Below are 25,760 nucleotides of genomic sequence, written 5' to 3' on the forward strand. Positions count from 1 at the left end.
GCTAATGCTTCACGCTCTAGGCTGCTGGAGCATCCTGGACAGGTGAGGTCTCAGCAGCTGCTTCCCAGCCCCTGGCCTTAAGCTAAGCTTCCCAAACTTAGGCGCAAGTCCACCCCTGTTGGGCCCTTACCCTTGCCTGCCCTGACTCCCCAGCCTCAGCCCCTTCTTCCCAAGTTAGTTTGGTTATTTTGATGCAATGTCTTTTGAATAGCTTTCCATTAGAATTGTTGCCAAAAATTATGTCACTGGTTGTTAGGTCTCAGAGAGGGAGTCCAGGCCTTGACTTGTGTTCACTCTTTTATTTGTTTATAATAAAAAGTAGACTGACATGCATCCTTGGAGAACACATGCTTTCTGGAGCCACCCCCAGTTCAAATGAGCCTTTACCAGTGGAGGGGCCTGTTGGGTGACATCTCTGGGCATTCTAGCCCTCTTGTAAGTACTTGCCCAGGATCGAGTAGGAGACAGACCTAGCCAGGCCCCTCTGGATAAGCAGCTCCACACAGCGGCCATATTTCCTGGCGAAAGGCAGTGTGAGCTGGAAGGAAAGGCTTGTTTTACCCCTGACTTCTGGCCATTTGCCCCTTAGCTCTGGTTGGGGCAGGGGTCCTCCCGTGGGGCAGGGGTGGGGCAAGCAGGGGGTTGGGACCATGGATGTTCTCAGGCTGCTTTTCCTAAGGGCATCGCAAAGTCCTGTGGTTAGCAGTGGGCACCAGGGTCCTGATCTGAATGACCAGAGGGCCCCAAAATGCCTGTTTTTTGTCTCTGGTTTTTCACTTTGCAGCTGTCAATGCTGAGTTCACCTTAGAGTCAATAGACAAGCCAGAAACCTAATAGTGATTGAGGACTAGTATAGTTACAGTGAAAGGTATTCTGATTCATTTAACTATCAATATGCCAGATGCATCAGCACTTAGCTAAGTTGTTTTTCACCTATACCGTTAAAGTAACTTCAAACCCTAAATTTATTTTAAGGAATCCAAAACAAAATAATTTGATCATTCTTTTGTCCTTACTGAACATTTTCCTTTTCTTTGTAAAGGATGCATTGTTGTTGTTCTGTGCCGTGGAATCAGACCCGACTCATAGCGACCCCTCCTTGGGTTTCTGAGGCAGTATCTCTATGGAAGTAGATTGCCGAACCTTCTTTTCGAGGAGTGGCTGGTAGGTTTGAACCACTAGCCTTCTGGTTAGCAGTCAAGTGCCTTAGGCACTACGCTACCAGAGCTCCTAAAAGATGCATTAAAGCAGCTTAAATAGGAAGGAATATTTGACAAAAAATGGTGACATCATGGCTAAAAGGTAAATGAGGCAGTGGTTTTGGAAGGTCTGAATCCCAGTCCACTGATTCTGTACCCAAAAAATGTCTGCTTTCCCAAGTGCAGCCATAGTTTTAGTGATGAACGGGAAGCTGGTGTTATTGGGGGAAACTCAGACCCAGGGACTGGAATACTTATTTTTGACCAGTCTGGATGGGTTAATTTCAGCCATCCTGTCTCCCTCCCCAGGACCAGCAGCCTGTCTGCCTGCTTAGCCTCCTGAGTAGCACTGGCCTGGACTGCGGGTGGGGCCCTCCTTAGCCTGCCATGCCCAGGGTATGGGTGGTCCTCACCTCCACCCAGCTGTACAGGCGTTCCTGGGTATGCCGGTCATCCCTGAAGCCGGGGATGGCCAGTAAGTCCACCACAAACTGCTTGGGGCTGATGTGCAGGGTCTGCAGAGAGAGCCCACAGTCAGGGGGCTGGGGCCAGCTGCCGGCCATACGTGTGCTTGCAGCCCCTCAGAGGGTATGCAAAGAAGGGGCTTGCCTGGGTCTGTAAGAACCTGAGCTGGGGGGTTATTGTTACTCTAAATCTGTCCCTTGCTCAGGGTCATTCTGGATGTTGCCCTGCCATCTCCTCCTCCTCTGCCCTTGACTTATTTCCTGACCTCATCTTGCTTGCTTCCTCTTGTCGTGTAGCACTTACTGTGGGTGGACAGAGTGGAGAAAGGTATAGGGTGCCCCAGGGCCAGAGGCCTGTCACACATACCCATAGCTGGTTGGCCAGGGACACCACTTTGGCTGTGATTGCTTTGGGATCTTTGTGCCTGATGGAATCCAGGATGATGTCAGTCAGGAAGCGGTGACATTTCTGTGCATAAAACATCTCTTCCCAAGACAGAGAGAAACTCAAGAAAGTCACCTCTGTGGAAGGAGGGAGAGTGGGTGTGGCCACACCTGGTATTGCCAGGACCTTAGGAGACTCCACCCTGAAGTGCCCCAGGAAGTGAAGAGCCAGGTGTGGCCAGCAACCTCACCTTGGTGCTGGGCACTGGCAGTGGGCAGCATGTGCCTGAGGTGGTCCATCTGTGTGGTGTACACGATGCTGTCTTCAAAGAACATGCAGGAGCCATCACAGCCTACCACAGGTGGGTGGGTCACTTTGAGGATGACCCCTGCACTGTCCACTTCACTGAGCTTAGGCACAGGCTGCTCAGGGGCAGAGCTTTCTGTGAAAACAATGTGGGAAGGGGGCTCTCCTTAAGCCACCCCAGCCCAAGCAGGGAGGGAACCTCTAGTGATAGACCAATAGTCAGTTACCCCACTCTTCCAGCTGCTGCCACCTCCAGCTTCTTGGAAGTGGCACCCTGGACTGGCAGGTGCCTCCTGTCCCAGCCTCCACTGCCCTGGAACCACTGCAAGTCACCTCCTGAATTCAGAGCTCCAAGAGCTCTCTCAAGGCCTCTGTTGAACTCAGATTGTATCAGGGCCAATAATAACTCATCTGGGGACTGGACACCTTCCCTCTAAAAATGACAGGTGCTTTTGGCTGTCCCTTGGCCCATGTCCACTCCAGAAAAGTACACTTGACCAGTGTGACACTCACAGCTGCAGGTCCCCAAAGGCCTCTCTCTAGGCAGGACCTGAGCCACCAAAAGGGAGGGCCACAGAACATTGTGGCAGGACTCTGAGAGGGCAGAGACAGCAGGCCATTAGGGCAGTTTTCAGCACATTTCCCTGGGCCATGCCCCTACCTCTGTGACACACACATCTCTCTCTTCAGTTGGGTGCTGTAGACCCTCTTACCTCCTGAGCGCCACTTGATGTCCACAGCATCTTACCCTCACTGTATCCACTGTGTCCTTGTGCCTAAGCCCTACTCCTTCTCTTGTCTACTTTGCCCTCATTGCAGTCACCCAGGCCAGAACCTGGTCCCTTTCTTGGCCCAGTCTGTCCCTGCTTCCTCCCCTCTGCTACCTAGCCTTAGCTTCTGGGGCTTCTCCTCCTCCTGGTGTGTTTCCTCTGAGGGAGTAAACCTCGAAGGGCTGCCTGCCCTCATCTCCTGCTGTCTTGTTTAAAATCCTTCAGTGGCTGCCCCTTCCCTCAGGATCCGGATAAAGTGCCATATGCTGAACGTGGCTCACAAGACTGTCCTTCTCTATTAGGTTTCAGCTTGTCTCCTGTTAACTCCGCATGTGAAGCTTGGCCTCCAGCTGGACCACAAACACCCACTCCTTTTCTTCTCTTCCCCTGCTGGCTCCCCAGCCTGACCCTCCTCTGTTCCCCCACCACCTCCTAGGCACCTCCTTCTCCATGGCGCTCATCACTTCACCTTCTGATTGTCTGGCCCCTCAAGCCATGGCAGTGTGCCAGTCACCTGTGTATCTGCTGCCTGCATAGAGCTGACATTGGTGAGTGGAGGAGTTTAGTCATTTTGTCATTAACTCACCCTGTAGTCTTCTCCAAGGAGTTTGACTTCTCTGTTATAGATGATACTTAGGCCAAGGATGGAACAGGACTCACCTCTCTCCTTTGGCCTCTGCTTGCTCCAGTCCTTCAGGGAGATTGCTCTTTTCATGGGGATGTATGACTTAAAGGTTGGCTCTGGTCCCTTGTCTTTGGCTCCAGCTGCAGCCCCTGACTGTGAACTGGGGTCTTTCTTGGAGGCTGTGGAATGGGCTTTCCAGGCAGCTGAAGTGCTGTGTTGGGAAGCAGCCTCACTTCCTGAGGGAGGTTGCAGGGCTGCCTCCTCTGTGGAGTTGCTCCAAGGGGTTGGCAGTGGCTGGAATTCCCATTGCTTGCAGTTGACCATGTCCCACTCCCTCACCAGGGAAATGAGTTTTTGCATGGGTGTGACAGGAGGGTCTTTGGTTTCAGATTTCTGTGTGAGGTTGACTGTGGTGCACTTCTTCTTGGGGGGACTCTCAGCATGGCCTCCCCAGTGTCTAGGATTGGCACACAAGCCGGGGCAGTGTGAGTGTGTGCTGGGGTTGCCTGCCCTCTTGGCACCTCGGCACAGGGACACCTGGATGGTCCGGGTATACTGCTCAGCCTCTTCCATCTGGCTGGACCTGGTCAGGGTCCCCCTGGCCTTGTTCCATGGATCCCTGTCACTGCAGTCTTGGAACTCCACAGGCATGCAGGTTGTGGTCTGGAGACAGAAGGACACAGTAGCTCTGGTCACGCTGTGTATCTACAACATGATTTTAATGAACTGGCTCCTCAAGGCTTTGCTGGCTCACCCAGAACAATCCTATCCTCCACATGGGTCACCCATTTGAGCTTTGCTCATCGGAGTGGGGGTGGTGCCATCCCAGGGGCCTCACACACCAACAGGAGATAGAATCAATGCTCCAGGCCATGAGGAAACAACACTTCCCTGGGTCTCCTTCAAGGTTCAGAAACAAGTTACTATGTCGGGAATTCAGGCCCTGCTGTTTCATTTTCCCATGCCCCTCAGTAGCTGGGCCTGTCCCCTTGAGTTCTGTGGTGGTTTCTCTGAGGGCAACACCAAACCAAAGAAGGCTGGGGCTTACCTCTTTGGCATCTCTGCTGAACTCCACCAGTGACCCTGGCCCTTCTGTAACCACATGCAACCTCCTGATGGGGAAATCTTCTTCATTTTCAGATTCTTTCTCCTGAGTCCATGACCTGCAGAACCCAGGAGGGGTTGGTTAGTGAGCAGCTTTGGCTGGGAGCTAACACTAGAGAGTGGGGGGATGGGGCTCTTGAAGGGTTTTGCTTAACTTACTGGCCAGTCCTGGGCCTGGTCCACCCTCCCTCTCCAAGAAGATCAGGTCTCAGTGGGAGATGGTACTTAGGATAGGATTTCCAAAATAAAGGTGGAACATAAAGATGTCACCAGAACATGGTGTCCTGAGCAAAATGGCCTTACTTGTATGCCTCACATCGGGCAAGGGCTTCTGAGAGGGATGGAATCTGGTATTCTTCCACCTCCTGGCAGAAGAGGGGCCATTCCCTGCAAAGGACAAGGAGATGCTGGATGGAGTGGGAGTGTGGGTGAGGGCAGAAGCCCCTAGAGCTGCTGCTGCCTTTAACAACAATTCACATGTTGGAAGTAATATAACCTCATCCCCAAAGATGGCAAACTTGGGTTTCCTTTTGTTGTAGAGGGATGGAGTCAGCCTCGGTGACTCCATCCCCCTACAAGATGTTCTTGCTTCACTTACTTAAATTCAGAGGGTAAAAACAGTTTTCCAAGTCTCAGGAAGTTGAGGATGTGCCGGAACATCAGGCCATCCCCGTGGATCAGCAGGGTCTGTCCGTAGGTGATCCAGTACACTCTCTGAGAGTTGGACAGCAGTTCTGGATACTGGAAGGGGTTGGACACCAGACTCAGACTTAAGGTCTGGCTCTCTAGGGAAGGGCAGGTCAGCGTTCTCTTGCCGCCTCTTCCCCACCGTGCTAGAGCAGAGTAGCTGTGAGGTTTCCATCTCTCTGTCTTCTCTGCCACAGGGAGCCACAGTGGGGAGCAGAGCATCCGAGGAGAAGTACTGACCTTTGCGTCAAGGTTTACTGATCCCTAGGCCCCCTCTTGAGGCACTTGGAACTGCACCCTACCTCTTAGCTCTCTTTGGGCCCCTCAGAACCCGCCCCCTCTGTAGGGGGCTCCTCCAGACTCTCAAGGGCCTTCTCAGCATGCTGCTCACTGTTTCTGTTCATGTGATAAAAGCACTTTGGGCAGTGGAGCTGGGGGAGATCCGTGTTTTAAGCAGGTGCTAGAGGCTATGTGAGGGTCAGATAACAGGTTCCAGAGCAGCTCAGTGGGGGAGGCCAAGGGGAAAACGGCACCCGGGGTCAGCAGTACCTTCAGCAGGGTCTGCAGAGTGGTTGCGTACCAGTGGCTTCCAACATAAACTTTGACGATCTGTTGAGTAGAATGCACAGTGATTTCTGCTGCCCATTCCTCATCTGTGGAAACCAAAGAGAGGAAACACGTCACATGGCCAGAAAGGGAAATTAGGTAGAGCATTTTGGTCAATAATGTGTAGCAAGACTTGGTATCTTCATCAGTCATACTGTTTGGCCTACTGTGAGAAGCAGCAGAAATCCTTGACACCACCTTCCCTGCTGCTCACTGTGGTTTTTTGGGTGATGAGGTGGGTTTAGAATAGCAGCTCTGGAGGTCAGCTTGTGACTCAAAGTGAGGACTGCTCTTCACCTGACCCACTTCTTTCAAGAAAACTGGGCTGATGTTCCTGTTCACTTACACTGCCAACTACCTTTGGTGCCAACTACCTTTGGTTTCTGGCTACATGTGTCCTGGGTGTATAAGTGTTCATGTGGCCACTCAAACTGGAGCTAGGAGGCCTCTATATGTTTTTGCTTCTGGTTTGGCAAATGTCAGAGCTAGCTCTCATTAAATCATCTCTTCTGTAGAGACCAAGGAGCTCTGGCGATACAGAAGTTCAACAGTTCAAACTCACCAGGTGCTGGGCTGGAGGAAGATGAGGCAATCTACTTCCGTAAAGATTTACAGCCTTGGAAATGCTATGGGTCGCTGAGTCGGAATTGACTCAATGGCAGGGGTTTGGTTTTTGGTTTTCTGTAGAAACAAACATGTCTGGAGAATGGGGCACTATTCTGCTTTATTCTGGGAAGATGAACCCATGACCCTTTTCCTAAGAGTGACTATATTTAACCTCTTTTCTGATGTTTGGGAACCAGTTCCTAGTGGGCACTATAATGAGTAAAGGGTATATAACTAGATTTTATAGCCAAGAGATAGGTACAGTAAACAATTAGGTAGTGAGCTCCATGAAGAGAGGGACTAGGCCTGTGTTGCTCATTTCTGCACCCCCAGTGTCTACCCCTGTCCTATACAGGGATGGTGCTCAATAAGTGTTGAATGTTGTTGTCAGGTAATAATAATAATGATACAGCTTGAACTTGACCTCAAAAACTCTTTGTTACTAAGCAATTGCAGGCAACTGGTGTATGTTAATAAGAGCTCATGGGCAGCTGGTGAAAACAGCATTAACTCAGGTTCAAATCCAGCTTGACTGAATTTCTCTGAATCTCTGCTGCATCTGTTAAATGGACTTAGGGACTGTTTGTCCCTGGGTGGCCATGAGGATGAAATGAGCACAGCATATCAGCTCCTGGAGCCAGAGCAGCCATGTGTTTGGTGACCTTGTAACCCGCACTGTGTAGCACACACACAAGCCCAACGTGTATGTGGGTGTGAGGGGTGAGGAGGGATGTAACATGAAAGTTTTCCTTTAGGCAAAATACACAAATGTTGGTCTGGATTTTTTCCCTTCATCCCCTCACAATTCCTGGCTCTCGCCAGCCTCATCTTTCCTCTCCAGTCCCCCACATACTCTCCTGACACTAAATTCAAACCAAGAAGGTTCCCTATTTACCGAGCACATCCATGGGTGCCAGAGTCCTTGGCTCCAGGTGAGTCTTCAGGGCCGCTTTCATTGGCTCGTAGGTGATGTCCCTCTTGTCCAGGAAGGCACAGAGCTCATACACCTCAGAAATGGTCTCGGTCAGGGGCAGTCGGCAAGTCCCCAGCCAATTCCTGCCCAGAGAAAAGGCCTGTCATCACAAGCCTCAGCACAGCACCCCCAGAGGGTCTCCAGCCTGGAAACTTTGCATGTTTGGGATGTCTTCCCACAGCAGTGGCTTGGACTAACTGATGTCATCACTAACGTCATTTCCTTCATTTAACTGGGAGTCTAGTGTTAACTTGTAGGAGGGAGAGTCTGCACACAGGCTTGCCCTTTTAGATCTAAGCTTGACCTATTTCAGCAAAGTCCCCCAAATCAACTGGCTGCAAGCCTCTAGGTCCTGTCTCAAGTTCCAGAAGCTAGGAAGAGGCCCAGCTACTCCCTTCCTCATAAGTATCTGCACGACATCTCAGTGGCTGGGGCCCTGGGAGATTACTAACACTCTGTGCACCCAGGAAAGAGGCTGGGGTGTCTGACAATCAACCTCCTCCTCAAACCCTCCCTCTGAAGGCACTTATATTGGCCCTCTGTGATCCCGTTGGGAGGTATCTCTGAGAGTTAGGTGTGGGGCATGGTGCAGCATGGCCTGTCAACCCAGGGCCAGGAGAGCACCACCCGCACTAGCCTTCCCAGCATTCCTCTGCTGCTCTGGTCTGCCTAGGCTCCCCAAGCAGCTCTGTGCCAAACCCACCACAGGGAGGAGCCTCAGACCAGGACCTCCACTAAGAATGGACAAAATGACCCTCAGAAGAAGAGGAATGAATGGTCCCTTGCAGGAAACAGGGTACATTTACCTTCCTCTTGATACTTCCAGGATAGGAGAGGATGAAGAAACATTTGGAGCTACCCAAACTCTGTAGGAGAGGTCAGGACACCACCAAAACAATAGCCTTCAGGCAAGATAGTGGTCAAGGTGGCCAACCCTCTCAGAAAAACCCACTTCTACCTTCAATAGTGGTACCAGTGCGTTTTGGGACTCTAAGAGAGTTGCTCCATTGTTCTGACCTCAGTGTATCCCTCTGTGAAAGGGGACTGGGATCCATGCTCTTGGCACTGATGGAGCATGCAGCATTCATCCCTCAAGGCAAGGCCGTGTATCACTTCTTCTGGGAAGCCTGTCCTGGCTCTGGCCTCTGTACATTCAGGGAGCCCCCCAAGTGTGGGTGTAGGAGGATCTGCATCCCCCACTAGCTTGGGGAAGGGTGCCCAGCACTCTGAGGTCATGGCCTGGCCCCTTCAGACTTAGCACAGGGTTAGAACCAGGGAAAAATGGATTGCAGAGAACAGAAATATGAAATAGTCCTTGAACCTGGAGGCCCCTCATGACTCCATTGGCACCAGCCATCTCTTCTGTGGTCCTAACCCCACAGTGATGGTGGTAGGGGAGTGGCCAGAATAATGAGTTTACCCCCCATGGACACTGCTTCCCTTTGGCTCATGGGAAAAGACCTGAGTTGGTCCCTAGGGAAATGCACAGCCAGCCTGGTGAGACTGAGCTGCTCTCTAAGGAGGGTCTTACTTGACGTGCTGGAAGAGGGCTCCGTTCCCTGTGATGTACAGTCTGCTTCCATCGAGCGTGCTCTCAATGCGCAGCTGGCCTAGTGCAGAATCCGGGTACTTGACTAGCAGACTGAGGGCCATCGTGTACAGGGGCTTCACGGGCTCCAGGCCTGCTGCACGACCCCCCTTCCCAGGGCTTGAGGGAGGGCAGGAGGTCCGGGAACAGCCACCTGTGCCAAGGAGGAGGGGGGAGACTCCTAGACTCCCCCATGGCCATAGCCACAGTGGAGGTTTTGGGTCTTGCTTCCTACTATTGCCTCAAATTAGTAGGGTGTTATTCCCTTGCACAGCTCAAATCTGGATCTTTTCAATATCAATGTAGTTTTTGTTAAGAGATCAAAACTCTTTGGGGCCAGGAGTGAGGCAGAGGGGTTCATTTATGACATCACTAAAATCCAAGTCTCAGAAATTTCCACACCGGGCCCAGCCTCTGCAGGAACACCCCTCGGCTCTAGGTTCTGCTCTAAGTATTCGTGCATCGAGATCAGTGACCACAGCACAGCCCCTACTGCATGTTATGACCTTCCCAAGCACAACCCCCTCACTGACCCTCCCGGGCAGACTTTCACCCAGAGACGTAGGGCATTGTGTGACTTTTAAGTTGGGCATTTGAGTTGCTGGATTGTGGGATAGGAGCGTGTTCTCTTGCACTGGGCAGTACCACAGAACACAGCATCACAGCCGACTGTCCCTGCCCCACAGACAGTGGGCCAGCAGGCAAGCCACTGAGTAAGTTTCATTGATTGCTTCCACTCCTCAGAGCAACCCAACAAGGTGGGTAGTGCTACCTTCATTTCAGAGATGTGGAAACTGTACCCCAAAAGACTAAGTAAGCACCTCACCCCAGATCACAAGGCTCAGCACGGGCAGAGCTAGGATTAGAGGTCAGCTCTGTCCATGACCATGAATTTCCACCTCTGCTTCTAATGCTTCTATGTTGGAAAGGCTACCAGAGCTGTTCCCCTTAGTTACGGTGCTGTGGGAGGGGTGAGACCATGCTTTGTGTGTGGGGAGTGAGGCGTGGCTCACAGAGCCTGTCTGCAGACGTGATTCTGTTTTATCTTCACATTGACCCTGTGGAGGAGCCACTACTCCACCCCTCACATTGACCCCTGTTCTAGGAGGGAGAAGCCATTGAGGGAGGGGTCTGAACTCACACCCTTTGAAGTGCATTGTAAGGCCCTAGGATAGCTCTGCTGCAGGATGTCACTGCCCGCCCCCAATAGCATAGGGGCTCCATTTGCCAGGGCAGGGGGCTGGGAGAGCTGAGCCTGGAGACAGGGAATGAGTGTAAGCTAAGGTCCTATTCTGCCTGTTCCCCTGGGATAACAGGCTGCTGGTGTGCAGGCCAAGCTTCACAGGTGCGAGACTGCCTGTACGTTCTCAGGAGGAGGGCCCACTTGAGAGCCAGTTTCCTGCATCATGCACAGCAGCATGGGCTTGCAGAAGCTGGGAAATAGACAATGAGGACAAATCAAACCTTGAGGGATGGAGCCAGCTGGAAGGAGATAGGGCAGGGAGCGTGAAGGCCCAGACCGGGAGGAAGGGACAGAAGTGACTGGACCAGGCAGAAACAGAAGCCCAATAGCCAGGGTTTGCAGGGTGGGGGGACAAGGGAATTTGGGGGTGGGGTGGCATAACTGAAGCACTAGTGGGGAATCTGGGGAGCATTCCATGCCCTACAGCTGTGCCTGGAAGAGGAGGGGTGGGAGGGACAGGTGAGTGCTGCCAGTCCCAGTGGCTCTCCTCCACAAGCAGGGCAGACCTCCCCGACCCTGGGAAGCCTGCCTGAGGGCCCAGCCTCCCGCCCAGGACATTCCAGCCTGATGCCCCACCCAGGTCCACTTCCTCCTCCTTTGGGCTGGGCTGGGCTTCCCACAGCCCTGGTGGGCTGCCAGCCAGCCACCCTCAGCAGAGAGGCTGCACAGAAAGGGCATGGAAGGGTCCAGGGTGAAACTCACCTCACTGGATTTAATTCAGCTAAATTCTCACTGCCACTCAAGGTCCAAAGTGGTTGTGGGAAGGGAGATGTTTGTTCTTGGCTTTTCCATCTCAAGCCCAGATTACCTCAGGTCACCAAAAGGAGGACAAGGTTCCCTGGGGCACATACCCATGTTCATCCGGTACAATCTCACAGCTTCAGTGAGCTCAGGGATTTCCAGAATTTCCACCTCTGCTTCTAATGCATCTATGTTGGAAAAGTTATCTGGTAATAAGATCTTCTGTGAGCGGAGAAAGTTCACTGGAAAGGCAAAGGAGCATATGAGTTACAGAGGGGATTTCTAACTCAACTGTCAGGCTTTTACTTGGCCTTTGAGAATGCTTATCTCAGGCTCTCCTTGTCTGGGATAATTTCTAACCATACTTGGTTTAATTAGCTTTAGTTTTCAAGGTGAAAGACCCCAAATTACTTTGTTGTCTTGTCTGAGTCCACGGGCGTGGCCTCCCCTGGGACTTCCAAGCCAGGCCCTTCTGGTTGAGCACACTGGCCCTGAACCTTACCCTATGAGCCTTGACCACCCAAAATCAGGTCATTCCAAAAGAGAGAGTTGTCTTGCTGCCTAGAGAGGAGGGTACTGGCTGAGCCCGGGCTGGCAGACGGCACTTGAGGTTTGTCCTTTCCTGGATTGCAGTGTGGGAGGCAGAAATGGAGCCAACACTAACGTCCTGTGTGAATCAACTTGGAGATTCAGAAGCATATGGACAATTTTGTAGGTGACTGAACATGAATGGCTGGAGTTCCAGACAATTTGGGTGTTGACTGCATCTAGGCAGCAGCAGGATCTTACAATCAGGGGCCTCCCCAAAAGAGTTCTTCTGGGGCAGTCAGTGGAAGGAGGAAAGCTGACATCTGTCCAGGGTTTAAGATCTCGTATCTCCTTAGGTCGCTAGCTCCAGGAGGACAAGTCCACAGTGATTCTGGGGAAACTGCCACCATGCAGAGCCCTCCTCTTTTATTCCGAGTTTAGTGGAAGTGCAAGCAGATAGAGACTATCCTTTAAAGCAACAGCCCTATTCATTTGACGGTGAGATTGGAACTGAGGCCTGAAGTCCACTTGGATCCATAAGGGCAGAAAAGAAGCTGACTTTGGAGCCCATCTCAGGGCCCTGCCCTTTGCCAACTCCAGTGGTGCCTGACACCCCCTCAGGTAGTTTCTACCCCCCCCCCCAAAAAAAAAAAACAAACCCCACTGCCACTGAGTTGATTCTGACTCATAGTGACTCCCATTGGGTTTACAAGGCTGTAAATTTTTTTTTCATGGTTATGGGGTTTATTAGGGAAGTAACAGGCTACAATTCAGGTTCAGGAACACACTTAAGACATAATTCTTCCATCAGGACAGTCTCCCCTCATCTATCCTCTCAGGCCCTTGGCCTCTCGGCTTTGTCTCTGCCCTGCTCAGGCAAGTGTTACAAAGTTCTTGTAGCTCTGCTGATAGGTACATCCCACTCCACCAGCAAGCCTCCTGCTAGAAGGTACTTAGCTTTCTCACATGGGCCAGCAAGCCCGCCACTCTGTCTCATGCCTCTTGGCTCCTCAGTAGGTCATCTCTAGGACTGTAAATCTTTATGGAAGTAGATTGCCTCATCTTTCTCTTGCAGAGCAGCTGATGGGTTTGAACCACTGACCTTCTGGTAGTTTCTAGCACCCCTTTATTCCCAGGCCGTTTCAAACTAAGCAGGGAATAAGATAGCCCTGAGGGTTGTGGGTATCTGCTTGGCTTTTGGAAGTCTCCGGCATGCCCCCAACCTCCTCTGCCCAGGGAGGCTGCGCCTGACTCCCTGAGCATCAAGCTGGGCCTTTGTGGGGTCTGGAGTGGGAATGGGGGATGGGAAGGGGTGGGTGGGTGGGATCTATCATCCTGCCCCCTTCCCGCCAGGGCAGAACAATCACCAATGAAGCGGAATTCACTGCACTCGCACTCAATCAAGGCCATAGTCTCCGCCAGCCACAGCAGGTTGTCTTCAGTCACCAGGCTCGGATACTTGGCCACCAGGCTGAGGGGCAGGAAGCAGTAGTGCACTTCCTCTTCTGTGTCTAACAGTGGTGTGTCCATGAGCCCCAAAGGTGCCTTATCATGCAGGCCTAGAGGAAAACGTGCAGACAGATGTCACCACCCCGCAGAGGGCAGGGATCTCACTGGCACAGAGCTCCTAGAGGAAACTGAGACACCACCCAGGAGATGGTCCCTGCCAGGTGTCTCCTGTCCGTCGTCTCTCTTCAGATGTAGCCGTAAGGTTTGGCAGGGGTGTAGTGGCGAAGGGGCCACAGAAATCTACTTTTCTTACAAATAGTGAAGGACAGTGGAACATATTGTGAAATTTTGGCTTATAGATAGACCTAAAATCATTAAATTCATATCAGCTACCCATGTTGTTCTTCCTAATTTGTCAAACCAACCACTGGGACCCACAGATGAAACAGATGTTTCTAAGTACACTGGAAGCTCAAATCCTGTCTATAATCACAGATGCTCATTCTGGTGGCCCAGATAGGCCAATCTATCCTGCAAGGCCCCAGCAGACAGTGACCATCTGGGGCCAATTCCTTGTGTGGTGGTGAGAGGGGGCTTGAGAGGACGGTGGAGTCCTCTGACTTCTAGGAGGGGGTGGAGTACAGCCCAGCCTTGTCCAAGCAAAGCCAGAATGCAGAGGGATGAATATGCGGGAGGATGCTGAGCTCCAGTGGGCAGGCAGCCATGGAGAGGGCTCCTGGCAGGGTAAAAGATCAAAGGAGATGGGAGAGGGGGATCATGCAGGAATCACCCAGAAGTTGGGGTACTCTCTGCATGGAAGCCATCTATTAGGATGAGGATAGAGGAAGCTGGCATGGGCTTCAAGAGGAGCCAGCTTGTCCTTGGCAGTACCTGTGAAGGCTGGGCTTTTTATAGGAAATTCTGAGGGTTTGCTGATACATTTCCAGGTTCGCCAGTAGTTCAAAGATGCTCTCTCAGCAACGGGTATGTCTGCAGGTCGCACACGTAGATGGTGTTTTCCTTCCTTCAGATTATCTAGAGTCTGTTAGATAAAGAAGGTAATTGCCTTGAAAAGTCTGAACCAAGTAACTACTACTTCTAGCAAGAGACACCAGGAAAAACAGTATGTGACTTACTTTGGTAAAGTGTCTTGAAATAAATTGAGTCAATTACACACACACACACACAAATATAGAAGAAAATTAAGTCTGTAAGATGACATGCTGATAATACTCAAAATCTTAGTGATTATTTCTCTTCTGATTGTTTTTATTGTAGTAAAATATGGACAACATAAAATTTGCCATTTTTAACTATTTATAGTCCAAGAGCATGAATCAAACTCTTGTACAACCATCCCTGCTGTTTTTTCCCAAAACTTTCTCATCACCCCAAACAGAAACTCTGCCCAGTAAGCAATCCCTTCCCATCTTAGCCATGGTATCTACTTTTACCTGCTTTCTGTCTATGCATTTGCCTATTCTATATAATATAAATGGGGTCATATAATATGTGGCCTTTTATGCCTGGTTGATTTCATAATGTTTTCAAGGTTCATCTATGTTGTAGCATGTATCAGAACTTTATTCCTTTTTATGGAGGAATAATATTCTATTGTATGGATTTCACTTTCTTCATTCATTCATCTGGTGATGGACACTTGGGTTTTTCCACCTTTTTGGCTCCTGTGAATAATGCTGCAATGGATATTGGTGGGCAAGTATCTGTTTGAGTCTCTGCTTTCCATTCTTTTAAGTATGTATCTTGGAGTGGAATTACTGGGTCACGTGGTAATTCTATGTTTGACTTTTTGAGGAATCGCCAAACTATTTGTCTACAGTGGTTGCACCATTTCACATTCCCACCAGTAATGATCTGGTTTTTTAAAATTTTTTTTCGAGTCATCAGGTTGAGTAATATTGATCTTAAACCATCCTTAAAAACTTGATTATTTTCTGCTATCATTTCCCCTGAAGAGTTCAAAAACCCTTCTTGACCTGTTATTATTGTTGTGATCTGCATATTGTTTGTGTTCATCCTAGTCATGGAAATGAGAAGTGTGATAAAAGTGTCTTATATTGGCGCAAGATTTCACCCTTTTCAAAGCACATTTCTGTAATGACCTCATTTACCTGCCACAACTCTGCGAGACAAATGTGATGCTTGCATTCTGACTTTACTGATAAGGCAGCAGAGGTCAGAGGGGTGTGACTTGCCCAAGCTGTCTTTTGTCTCCAAGTCCAGGGCTCCTCAGATTTGAAAGAGCAGGTGTCCAGGGTGGGCTGAGGCTGGAGTGGAGCATCCCAACTAGGCAGGCTGCAGCCCATGGCAGAGGGCATTGGGGTTCTTCATGCCATATTTACGTGGGGACATGTTGTTGTTGTTGTTGTTATGTGCCATCAAGTCGGCCCCGACTCATAGCGACCCCTCCTTGGGTTTCCAAGGCAGTATCACTACGGAAGTAGGATTGCCCAACCTTCCTTCCGAGGAGTGGCTGGTGGGTTTGAACCGCCAGCCTTCTGGTTAGCAGTCAAGTGTTTTAGCCACTATGCTACCAGAGCTCCCATAGCCTCCTGTCAAAATCCTGCTGAGGGGCAACGTACCATAATATCAAGCCCATTTTTTCTGTTCCTATTCTAGAAGGAAATTGTTTTTCCCGAGAAAGTTTTGGAGATAGCAGTCAAAGTGGTCCTTTAAATTCGTATGACCGACTTTCTGCTCTAAGAGTCTCCTAAGGGACAGAACACCTCAGATCCAGAATGAAACTGCTGAAAGAATCTGCTTCTAACTCCTAGCTGCGCAGACGAAGAAGCCCTTGTGAAGCTGCTTATGGGAATCAAGGACTGAGAAGAGCCCTCTGGTGGCCACAGCTCTATAAACTGCATCCATGTAACCGCTCAAGGTCTGCAAAAGGAGGTGGACCAGAGTAGGAGAATAGTGCCCCCTCTGGGAGTCTGGTGGACTCATGGGAGAATTGGGCAATGGGGGCACTTTCCTGGGCAATGAGCAATGGGGAAGAACAGTGTGTGTGTGAAACACTGGAAGAGAGTCTGTCATTTATTCATTTGAGAAATATTTGTTGTATCACCAAGGCCACAATCAGTCATGGTGCCTAGAGTCAAGAAACACTCAGCTCAGGAAAAAAGAAAGACAGGAAAGCCAACAATTTACAATATGCTGAGATAAGGGTTGATGTCTGTTACAGAGTTTCTGGGCCTCCAGGAACCATGGGGCTTCTTTCCACAACATTAGAAGGGAAACCCAGCTTCCTCATTTCTCTTTGCTGAGGATTGCATGCAAACATTAGCTTCTATGTCAAGCTTTCAGTAATCTTGAAAAGGAAAACTGGTGAGAGAAGGAGTACTTGGTGTCCAGCAAAGAAGAATACCAACCAGGTGGTATCAGGAAGGTGACTGAGAGGCTGGAAAGGATCCTGCACCAGTGGGTGGGCAGGCCTACTGAGTTAGATGAAGGATTATAACCTGGCAGTATCTGTGCTGAGAAATGGAACAAAGAAAGGAAAATGTGATTGTGCATAGGAGGGATAGAACAGGGTAGGGGGGAGTATGGATGTCCTGAATGTGGCCTTGTTAAAGGTGCACTGGGGTTGAGGGAGTGTGGTGCTCTGGGATGAAGCTAAAACAGTAGTAAACAAGAGCCAGAGAGCAAAAGGCTTTGTAAGTGAGGATGAGGAGTTTGATATATCCCATGGTTAAGGGAAGTCATTGAAAGATTTAAAACAGGGATGATTTTTAAAAAATAACCCAAACAGTTGTTGTTGAGTCATTTCCCACTCAAGTGTGTCTGACCTCAAGTGTGTCAGAATATAACTGTCCTACTTAGAGTTTTCTATGAAGCAGATCACCAGGCCTTTCTTCTGAGGTACACTGGGTGGACTTGAACCACCAACCTTTTGGTTAGCAACTGAACTCTGAACCAGTTGTGTCACCCAGGGATGATTATTTGACTGTTACTCACTCATACCATCTGCATCCAATCAGCCATCAAGTCCTATGACTTCATCTCCTGCCTCTCCACAGTGATCTTTCAAATACACAAAGGAGTTCAATTCACTCCCCAGCTTAAAATGCTTCAGGACTCACCTAGTGCCTATAGGATCAAGTCCAAACTCTCCTTGGCATTGCAGGTAAGGGTCTTCACAGTCAATGGAGGTTGGAGGGGATATGTGAAAAGCACAAGGGCCTTGAACTCAGACTAGATTTGAATCCTGACTTTGTCACTTAAGACCTAACATTTATTGCCCAGGCACTTTTAAACAGAACCCTCCTAATATCCCCTGCTCATAAAGTAGGTTCTGCTGTTTCTCTTTTAATAACTCAGAAACTAGGCACCCATAGAGATGGAGCACTAGTATCCTAAGTAAATGGAGATGCTGGCAGTAGAAGTCAGGACTCAGGGCCCATGCTCTAACCACTGCTTCATTCTGCTTCCACTTGCCTGCTGGCTCAACTGCTCATATCACTTAATCTCTCCTTGCTTCAGGCTCCTCACGTGGAAGTATTGTTAGCTACTGTCATGGCAACACTGAACACAACAGAAGGAAACAACACTGCCTGTTCCTGTGCCATCCCCAAGATCCACTGCAGATCAGACTGTTGTTTTCACTAGGAGATGGCAAAATCTGGAAGGTGTTGTAAGAATTAAAGGAAATAATGTAAGTGTTAATTTCCTTCTTCTTAGTAGTTGGACCCCACTTAATCTTTCCAGCCTCATCTTCCACCATTCTCCTTCCTCCACACCCCAATCATCAGTGACATACAATTCTTTGATATATCCTTAACTTCTGCCCAGAGTACTCTTCTCCTCCCTCCTCTGCCTGGAGCTTCCCCTGGCCAGAGTTATCCTCCCTTTTGCTCCCACAAAACTCTGCACACTTCTCTACTGGGGTCTCTAGTTTCATTTCAGGCCTATCTTCCTCCCCTCCTCACTGAGGCTCCTGAGGGGAGCTACTGGGTTGATGCATTCCCATCCTCTAGTCTAGAACCTAGTAACCTAGTATACAGTAAGTGCTCAGTACTGCTGCATTGAATGAAAGAATGAGAGCTGGAGGGCTGGAAAGAAAAGCAAAGAGAGACACAGAGGTAGCCCAAGAGGTGCTGGCTGGCTAAGAAAGATAGAGAGTGTCTAACACCATGGAAAAAGCCAGGCACAGGATAACAATGGATAGAGGCAAGAGTTCAGAGGGCATGGAAGACAGTGATTCTAGCTTGGGACCTGGGATCTAGAGGGAAGATACAAGGTGGAGAGGGACATGGACAAAGGAGGTGAGGGAGACAGAATGACAAGAAAAAAGGGCTCAGCTTGGGTCCAACTGGTGATAGACAGAAGACATTGGGAGAAGCGGCAGGGAAAGACAGTGAAACTAAGAAAAGCCTGGAGAAGACAGCATATCATTCCAAGATAATACTAAGTTGACCACATCACAGGAACTTGAACCTGCTGCTTCCCTTACCTGCACATTCAACTTGAGATTCTATGTCAGCGGAGAAAAGAGTGGAGCCCTGGAACAACCCTACACTGACCATTTGGGAGGGAGCAAGTTGTGGGGAGGGAAATCCCCACCCTGGAGAACAACCTTTTGTGGATGGTCCAGGATGTCTGGTTTGAAGGTGGCATCTGGTACCTGGTGTGTCTGTGGGAGTGGGTCAGTAACAACAATCCAAGTAGCTTGAGAGGAGATGTGCTAGTTAAGGGGAGATTCATCTGTTTTGTAGAAATAAAATCTCCATTTTCTACTGCTTCCACTAATGCAAAGTGTGAGCAGCAACATCTTCCCCTAGAAAGATATGTTTGGCAAATCTTTAAAAAGAAAAAAATATAAAACAAATCCACAAGCAATATTGCAATCCTTGCCAGTCAAGTCATGCTGGTCCAAGGCATTAGTTGTGTACTAAGTCCAGGAGCCTCAGTGAGGTTGTTTCTGGGTTCTTTCAAGAGGTCTTTTGCAGCAAATGTGTGTGATGCAATATGTTGTTTGATTTCTTGACTGCTGCTTTCATGGTCATTGATCGTGGATCCAGTCACAATTTCTTTGTTGATCATGATGTTGCTTATTGGTCCAGTTGTGAGGATTTTTGTTTTTTTCATGTTGAGGTATAATCCATATTGAAGGCTGTAGTCTTTATTTATTTATTTTAGGCTATAGTCTTTGATCTTCATCACTAAGAGCTTCAAGTCCTCTTTACTTTTAGCAAGCAAGGTTTTAGCAAGCAAGATACCACAGGTTGTTAGTCTTCCTCCAATCCTGATGCTGCATTCTTCTCCATATAGTTCATTTTCTTGGATTATTTGCTCAGCATACAGATGGAGTAAGTATGGTGAAAGGATACAACTCTGACACCTGACAACCTTTCCTGATCATGAGCACAATTAACTGTTCTGAAATTCCCATTCTGTGCAGTGTTATCCTTAGTTTGTTATTATCCACGTAACAGTCAAATGCCTTTGCATAGTCCGTAAAACACAGATAAACATTTTTCTGGTATTCTCTGCTTTCAGCCAAGACCCATCTGACATCAGCAATGATATCTCTTGCTCCACAACTACTTCTAAATCTGGCTTGAATTTTTGGCAGTTCCCTGTCAATGCACTACTGTAACCATTTTTGAATTTTCTTCAGCAAAATTTTACTTGCATGTGATATAAATGATGTTGTTGTTGTTGTTATTTGCCATCGAGTTGGACCTGACTCATAGCGACCCCTCAATAATTTCCACATACTGTTCAATCAGCTTTCTTTTGAATGGGTCCATGTATGGATCTTTTCAGGTAGTTGTCTTCCAAATTTCTTGGTGTAGATGAGTAAGCACGTCCAGTGTTGCATCAATTTATTGAAATATCTCAGTTGGTATTCCATTAATCCCTGAAGTCTTGTTTCTGGCCAGTGTCTTCAGTGCAGCTTGGACTTCTTCCTTCAATACCATTTGTTCTTGAGCATATGCTACCTCCTGAACTGGTTGAACATCAACCACTTTTTGGTTACAGTGACTCTGTGAATTCCTTCTATCTTCTTTTGTTGCTTCTTGCATTGTTCAATATTAAAAAGACAGGAAAGAAAGAAAAGACCAAAATGGATGTCAAAAGAGATTCTGAAACTTGCTCTTGAATGTAGAGTAGTTGAAGAGAATGGAAGAAATGATGAAAAACTGACCAGAAGATTTCAAAGGGCAGCTTAAGAAAACAAAGCATTATAATGAAATGTGCAGTCTTGGAGTGAGAAAACCAAAAGGGAAAAACATGCTTGGCATTTCTCAAGCTTTAATAACTGAAGAAAAAAATCAAGCCTTGAGTTGCAATATTGAAGGATTCTATGGGCAAAATATTGGCCTAGATAGTGGTGAAAAACATGATCAGAAGCAATACAAGACTGATGGTGCGGAGGCTTGTGTGTATGTGTGTATATAGTTGCCAAAAGAAGGCTGACAAATGCATTCTGCTGGCAGAGCTTTGGAGCTTTGAGACTTAATGGAGGTTTTCCAAAATAACAGCAGTTCTCAGAGATGCCTTATGGTCTGGATGTGGGCTCTTTGAAAGAATGTGATGGCATAGGAGCTTGGGGAGCTTGCAAATACCCAACTGTCTTACATTATTTTGATGATCAAAGGAAGCAAAGCTAGTAGAAAACACCGTGTAGATAGCTATTATCAGTCAAAAGAGCTGAATAAGAGACACAGTTATCAGTACCTCAAGCTACCCTCCAGCTGCCCAGCCCAGTCCCCCAATTCTAAAGAAGTAGATTCAGTCTTCATATGCCATCTTGGCTACATGATTCAACATTGTTCAGCACATATTTATTAAACACCTGTTAAGGCTGGGCATTGGGAGAGGTGCTGAAGATGCAGACATGGAAAGAAAACAGCCTGATGAGAGAGAAATAATATGAACACACGATTCCAGCAGTCAGCAATGATATAATAGAGGAATTTACTCTGTTATGAGAGCAGAGGGATGAAAACTCCTGACTGGTCTCTCTCTTTCTTCTTTTGCCCTACTAGTGGTCAGCAATGCTTTTTGTAAAGCGCCAGATAGTAAATACTTGAGGCTTTTCAGTCCATACAGTCTCTATTGCAACTGCTCAATTTTGCCATTGGAATGCAAAAGCAGACACAGGCAATGTATAAACTAACTAGCATGGCTGCATTCCTAAACTTTATTTATGGAGACAGAAATGAATTTCATATAATTTTTGTGTCACAAAATATTATTTTTCTTTTGATTTTTTTTTAACCATCTAAAAATATAAAAACCATTTTCAGCTCATAGGCTGTGCAAAAAAGGTAGTAGGCTAGATTTGGTCTATGAGCTAACAGCTTTATTGAGATATGTTTTACATACCATAAAATATACCCAATCACATTGCACAGGTCAGTGGTTTTCAGGCTTTTTTTTTTTTTTTTACTAGTTAAGCTAGACTAATGCTTGGTTTTAAGAAGACTTCAGGGGATATTGTTGGCTTAAGGTTAAAGATTATTTCAGGGCAATACTTTCAGGGGTTTGTCCAGCCCCCTGGGCTCCAGAAAGTCTGGATTCCATGAGAATTTTAAATTCTGTTCTCCATTCCCCATTCCATTCTTCTATAGAATCTATGATCAAAATGTTCAGTAATGGTAGCCAGGCACCATCCATTCCTTCTTGTCTCATGGCAAAGTAGGCAGTTGTTCATGGAGACAGTTAGTCACACATTCCATATCCTCCTCCTATTCTTGACTTTCCTTCTTCTTTTGTGGATCAAGGCAAATATAGACCAATTGTTGTGCTTTGGATAGTCGCTAGTAAGCTTTTAAGAACTATGCAACAAATGATTTTCATTTTCTTGAAGATGTTCTTTGAAGACAATTTTTTTAAAGTTTTTATTGTGATTTGGGTGCAAGTTTACAGAGAAAATTGATTTTCCATCTGACAATTCATACACATTTTGTTTCATACCATTGATTGCAATCCCCACAGCACTCATCCCATTTCCTCCCTGTGTTTCCCATTTCCATCCATTCTTCTTTCCTATCCCTTCTTGCCTTCTGAACTTTGTCTCTGGGAAACTGCTGCCCTTTTGATCTCAAATGGTTGACTGTTTTAAGGAGTGCATACCTCCCTGATGTTATTGTTCAGTTTATAGACCTATTTATTGTTTGGCTCAAGATTTAGGCATGGGTGTGAGTTCAGTTCCAGGCTTGGAAGGTAACTAAGATCCATAGTTTTAGACCACCAGTTTCTATCTGACCAGTGAGCCTGGTCTTTTGAGTTTTGTTCCACATTTTTTTTTTCTCCCACTTTATCCAGGACCTTCTATTGTGATAGCTTTTAGGGTGGTTGGTGGTAGGAGCCAGGCACCATCTACTCCTCTGGTCTCAAGGTTGTGGAGGGTCATGTTCGCGTGGTCCACTAGTCCTTTGGACTAATTGTTTCCATGAATTTTTTATTTTCTTTACTCTTCCTTGCTCCAGATGGGGAGAGATCAATAGTTGCACCTTAGATGGCTGCTCACAAGCTTTTACGACCCCACTTGGCTATTCTCTAAACTATGAAGAAGAAAAAATTTTAATTTATCTATTTGCATTGTTGTCGTTTATGCTTTTGATGTTGTGTCTAACAAACCATTGCCTAATCCAAGGTCCAATGATCTTTTTAAACTTAATCATCTTAATTCTTTTTTCGAACACCTTCAAAAAGTACCTATAACATTTAGAATAAATTCTACATTCTCACTGTGGTGTATATGCTCTGTACTATCTGGCCCCTGGCTACCTCTAACCTCCTCTCCTACATCTTTGGCATCTCCTTTCTCTCATTTCACCCTATAATGGCCTCTGTGCCTCCTCTTGGCCATTTCACTCTCATTTACTGTTCCTTATGCCTAGCATCTCTTTCCCTAGACATGTGCAGGGCTTATCCCTCCTTCATTCAGGTCTCCACTCAAATGTCACTTTGTCAGTGAGTCTGCCATTCTGCCTAGAAGAGCAGTTTTCCCCACCTCAGTCAGTTGTTATCACCTCACTCTGCCCTGTATTTTCTTCACAACACTTGTTTCTACCTAACATTATGTAGTTCAGTGCCTTATCTCTAGTGCTCGGGCATAGGATAGGTGCTCAAACAGGTATTATGTGAATTGTCATCTTTGAAATATTTGTTACATGAATTTTTAAATTTTGGGGGAAGGTTTTTTCTGCTTGAGCTCAGTGAATTTTGAGTCTAACAATTTAAAGCCAGCCATTATCAGAGGGATGACGAAGAACAGTAAATGCTATAATGAGGATCGAGGCAATAATGAGCATCAAGTGCACTCTGTGGAGATCATAGCTATAGTCTGAGGGTGGGTGAGTGGAGCTGGGGAGTAGGAAGAATGGGGGTGGTGAGAATGTGGGGGTGATGATGTGGATCCCGTCTCATTTTACTTGTTGGCTCATTCTACATAACTTTCAACAGATCCTACCCCATTACAGATAATCCCAAATTAGTGAGAGGCAAAGTTCCATTTCTATGTTAGGGGTTAAATATGAAGCATCCTACAGTGAGGAATACTACAAGTTTAGAATAGTTTAGATCTATGCCATCCAATTTGGTAGCCACTAGCTACATGTGGCTACTGAGCACTTGAAATGTGGCTAGTTTGAATTGAGACATGCTGTAAGTATAAAGATACACACTAGATTTTGAAGACTTAGTATGAAAAAAGAATATAAAATCTCAATTATATTGATTCTATGGAGAAATGATAATATTTTGAATAAACCAAAAAAACAAACTCACTGCCTTCAAGTCGGGTCTGACTCACAGCGACCCCTCCTTGGGTTTCTGAGTAGGTAGTAGCACTATGGAAATAGATTGCCCAATCTTCCTTCCAAGGAGTGGCTGTGGGTTTGAACTGCCAGGCTTCTGGTTAGCAGTCTTAGGCACTACGCCACCAGAGTTCCCAATATTTTGAATATATTGGATTCAATAAAATATATTATTAAAATTAGTGCTACCTGTTTCATTCATTTTACTTCCTTTACTGTGGCTACTAGAAAATTTAAAAGTACACATGTGGGTCACATTTGTACACTGGCTCATCCCATATTTTCCCTAAAACCCATAGGAATAGTACCATGTACCCAGCATATACTCAATAAATACTGGCTGAATGTGTTAAATTGGGCCACTTGAGAAGAGTCCTTAGACTAAGAATTGATGGATTCCATTTTCTTTAAGTAAAATACTTGTATATTTAGTTAAGAATATGAGTATCTGGACAGGCATTAGCAGTGGGGAAAGTGATGGAAGTGTGTGAAGCTGTTGATGTTCTTGAGGCTAGTGTTAGGTCCCCAGCTGTATTTACACTCTGCTTCAGTGAATAACCACCACTTTAGTTCGGCCAGCCCAAATGTTTATTTCTTTGAAAACACCATTTTCAAAGCGCAAGCACTTGTTTCATAATCTGCTTTAGGCAGGCAGATCCATGTGATTTTTAAATACTGATCACATGACTTGGAACTTTGGAACTGGACCAACTCATTGGCCTCTAAGTCCTTACCTCATGTTGAAAAATTGCTTCCCAGATTTTTTTTTCCTCCTCCAATTTGGGAAGTGAGTACAGCAAAGGGATTAAAGGGTTTATTAAGCACTTAGTCTAATAGGTCTGCATTCTTAAAATGATTCTTTAAAAAAAAATCTCTTTGATTTTCTGCAATGAGCATGTTATCCCTGCCTTGTTTCATACAATGATGCCTTGGCATAGAGTCATCAGCAATCTTGACATGCCAGGCCATTTAAGTGGTTTTGAAACTCTTCGTAAGCAATTCCAGTACTCCATTTCTGGGGAAGTTGAAAATAATTTAAACTCAAGGTGGGTAACTTGAAAGAAATAAAAAGAATTAGATGACAATTTGCACTGGAGTATGTTAATGATTTTGGATCCCTAAATATGTGGTAAGTTTTAGGAGAAAACAGTGAATTATTTAGTAAGGAGGATCCATAAAAACATGTACTTTGTCTCATTCCTGTATCATCCAAATATACATGTTCTACCTTAAATTTCTTCTAAGAGGCACTGGGGAGGCACAGTCATGGTCCTGAGTTGCACTAAGACTTGCTGGGTTAGTGCTTCTGGAGATGAAGTAAACAACACCTTATTCAGACAATGGGATTATGCAGCACGATCAGTGATTCTTCCCAGTCATAATTTTTAGTTCTTCTGTGTTAAAAATATTTAAAAAACTACAGAATAAACTATTTAAGATCGACCTCAGAAACAATTTCTTTGGTTAGGAGAGAAATTAGGAAAGAAGGTGATTTTTTTTTTTTTTTTGGTGGTATTTTAATGGTCTGTAAATAAAGATATTTAAAGTTTTTACTCACAGTGAGAAAATAGGGAGAAATGAAATGAATGAAAACAGAGAAGACAAAGGAAAGACTGCAGTTTGGAGAACTTTTCACTTTGTTCTAAGTGAATGTTGTATACCTGCACCTAATAGGCACAATGAGGAAAAAAAA

The 25,760-nt window shown here is 46.8% G+C and overlaps 1 protein-coding gene across 1 annotated transcript in view; it reads right to left on the reverse strand.

The window, feature by feature from the left end:
• Positions 1 to 424: 424 nt before the first annotated feature.
• Positions 425 to 25,760, reverse strand: part of KCTD19 (potassium channel tetramerization domain containing 19) — a 26,666-nt gene continuing 1,330 nt past the window's right edge. Inside the window, exons 3-16 of the mRNA XM_007940249.2 lie at positions 14,166 to 14,316; positions 13,193 to 13,384; positions 11,408 to 11,539; positions 9,257 to 9,467; positions 7,648 to 7,808; positions 6,090 to 6,193; positions 5,452 to 5,594; positions 5,157 to 5,240; positions 4,798 to 4,912; positions 3,785 to 4,412; positions 2,299 to 2,490; positions 2,031 to 2,185; positions 1,613 to 1,714; positions 425 to 538 (exon numbers count right to left, since the gene is read on the reverse strand). Coding sequence (XP_007938440.2) covers positions 425 to 538; positions 1,613 to 1,714; positions 2,031 to 2,185; positions 2,299 to 2,490; positions 3,785 to 4,412; positions 4,798 to 4,912; positions 5,157 to 5,240; positions 5,452 to 5,594; positions 6,090 to 6,193; positions 7,648 to 7,808; positions 9,257 to 9,467; positions 11,408 to 11,539; positions 13,193 to 13,384; positions 14,166 to 14,316 — 2,484 coding nt within the window. The remainder of the gene's footprint in view (positions 539 to 1,612; positions 1,715 to 2,030; positions 2,186 to 2,298; positions 2,491 to 3,784; positions 4,413 to 4,797; positions 4,913 to 5,156; positions 5,241 to 5,451; positions 5,595 to 6,089; positions 6,194 to 7,647; positions 7,809 to 9,256; positions 9,468 to 11,407; positions 11,540 to 13,192; positions 13,385 to 14,165; positions 14,317 to 25,760) is intronic.

This window comes from Orycteropus afer, unplaced genomic scaffold (genome assembly GCF_000298275.1).
Source record: "Orycteropus afer afer isolate SDZICR_OR568_19922 unplaced genomic scaffold, OryAfe1.0 scaffold00067, whole genome shotgun sequence".
NCBI lineage: Eukaryota > Metazoa > Chordata > Mammalia > Tubulidentata > Orycteropodidae > Orycteropus > Orycteropus afer.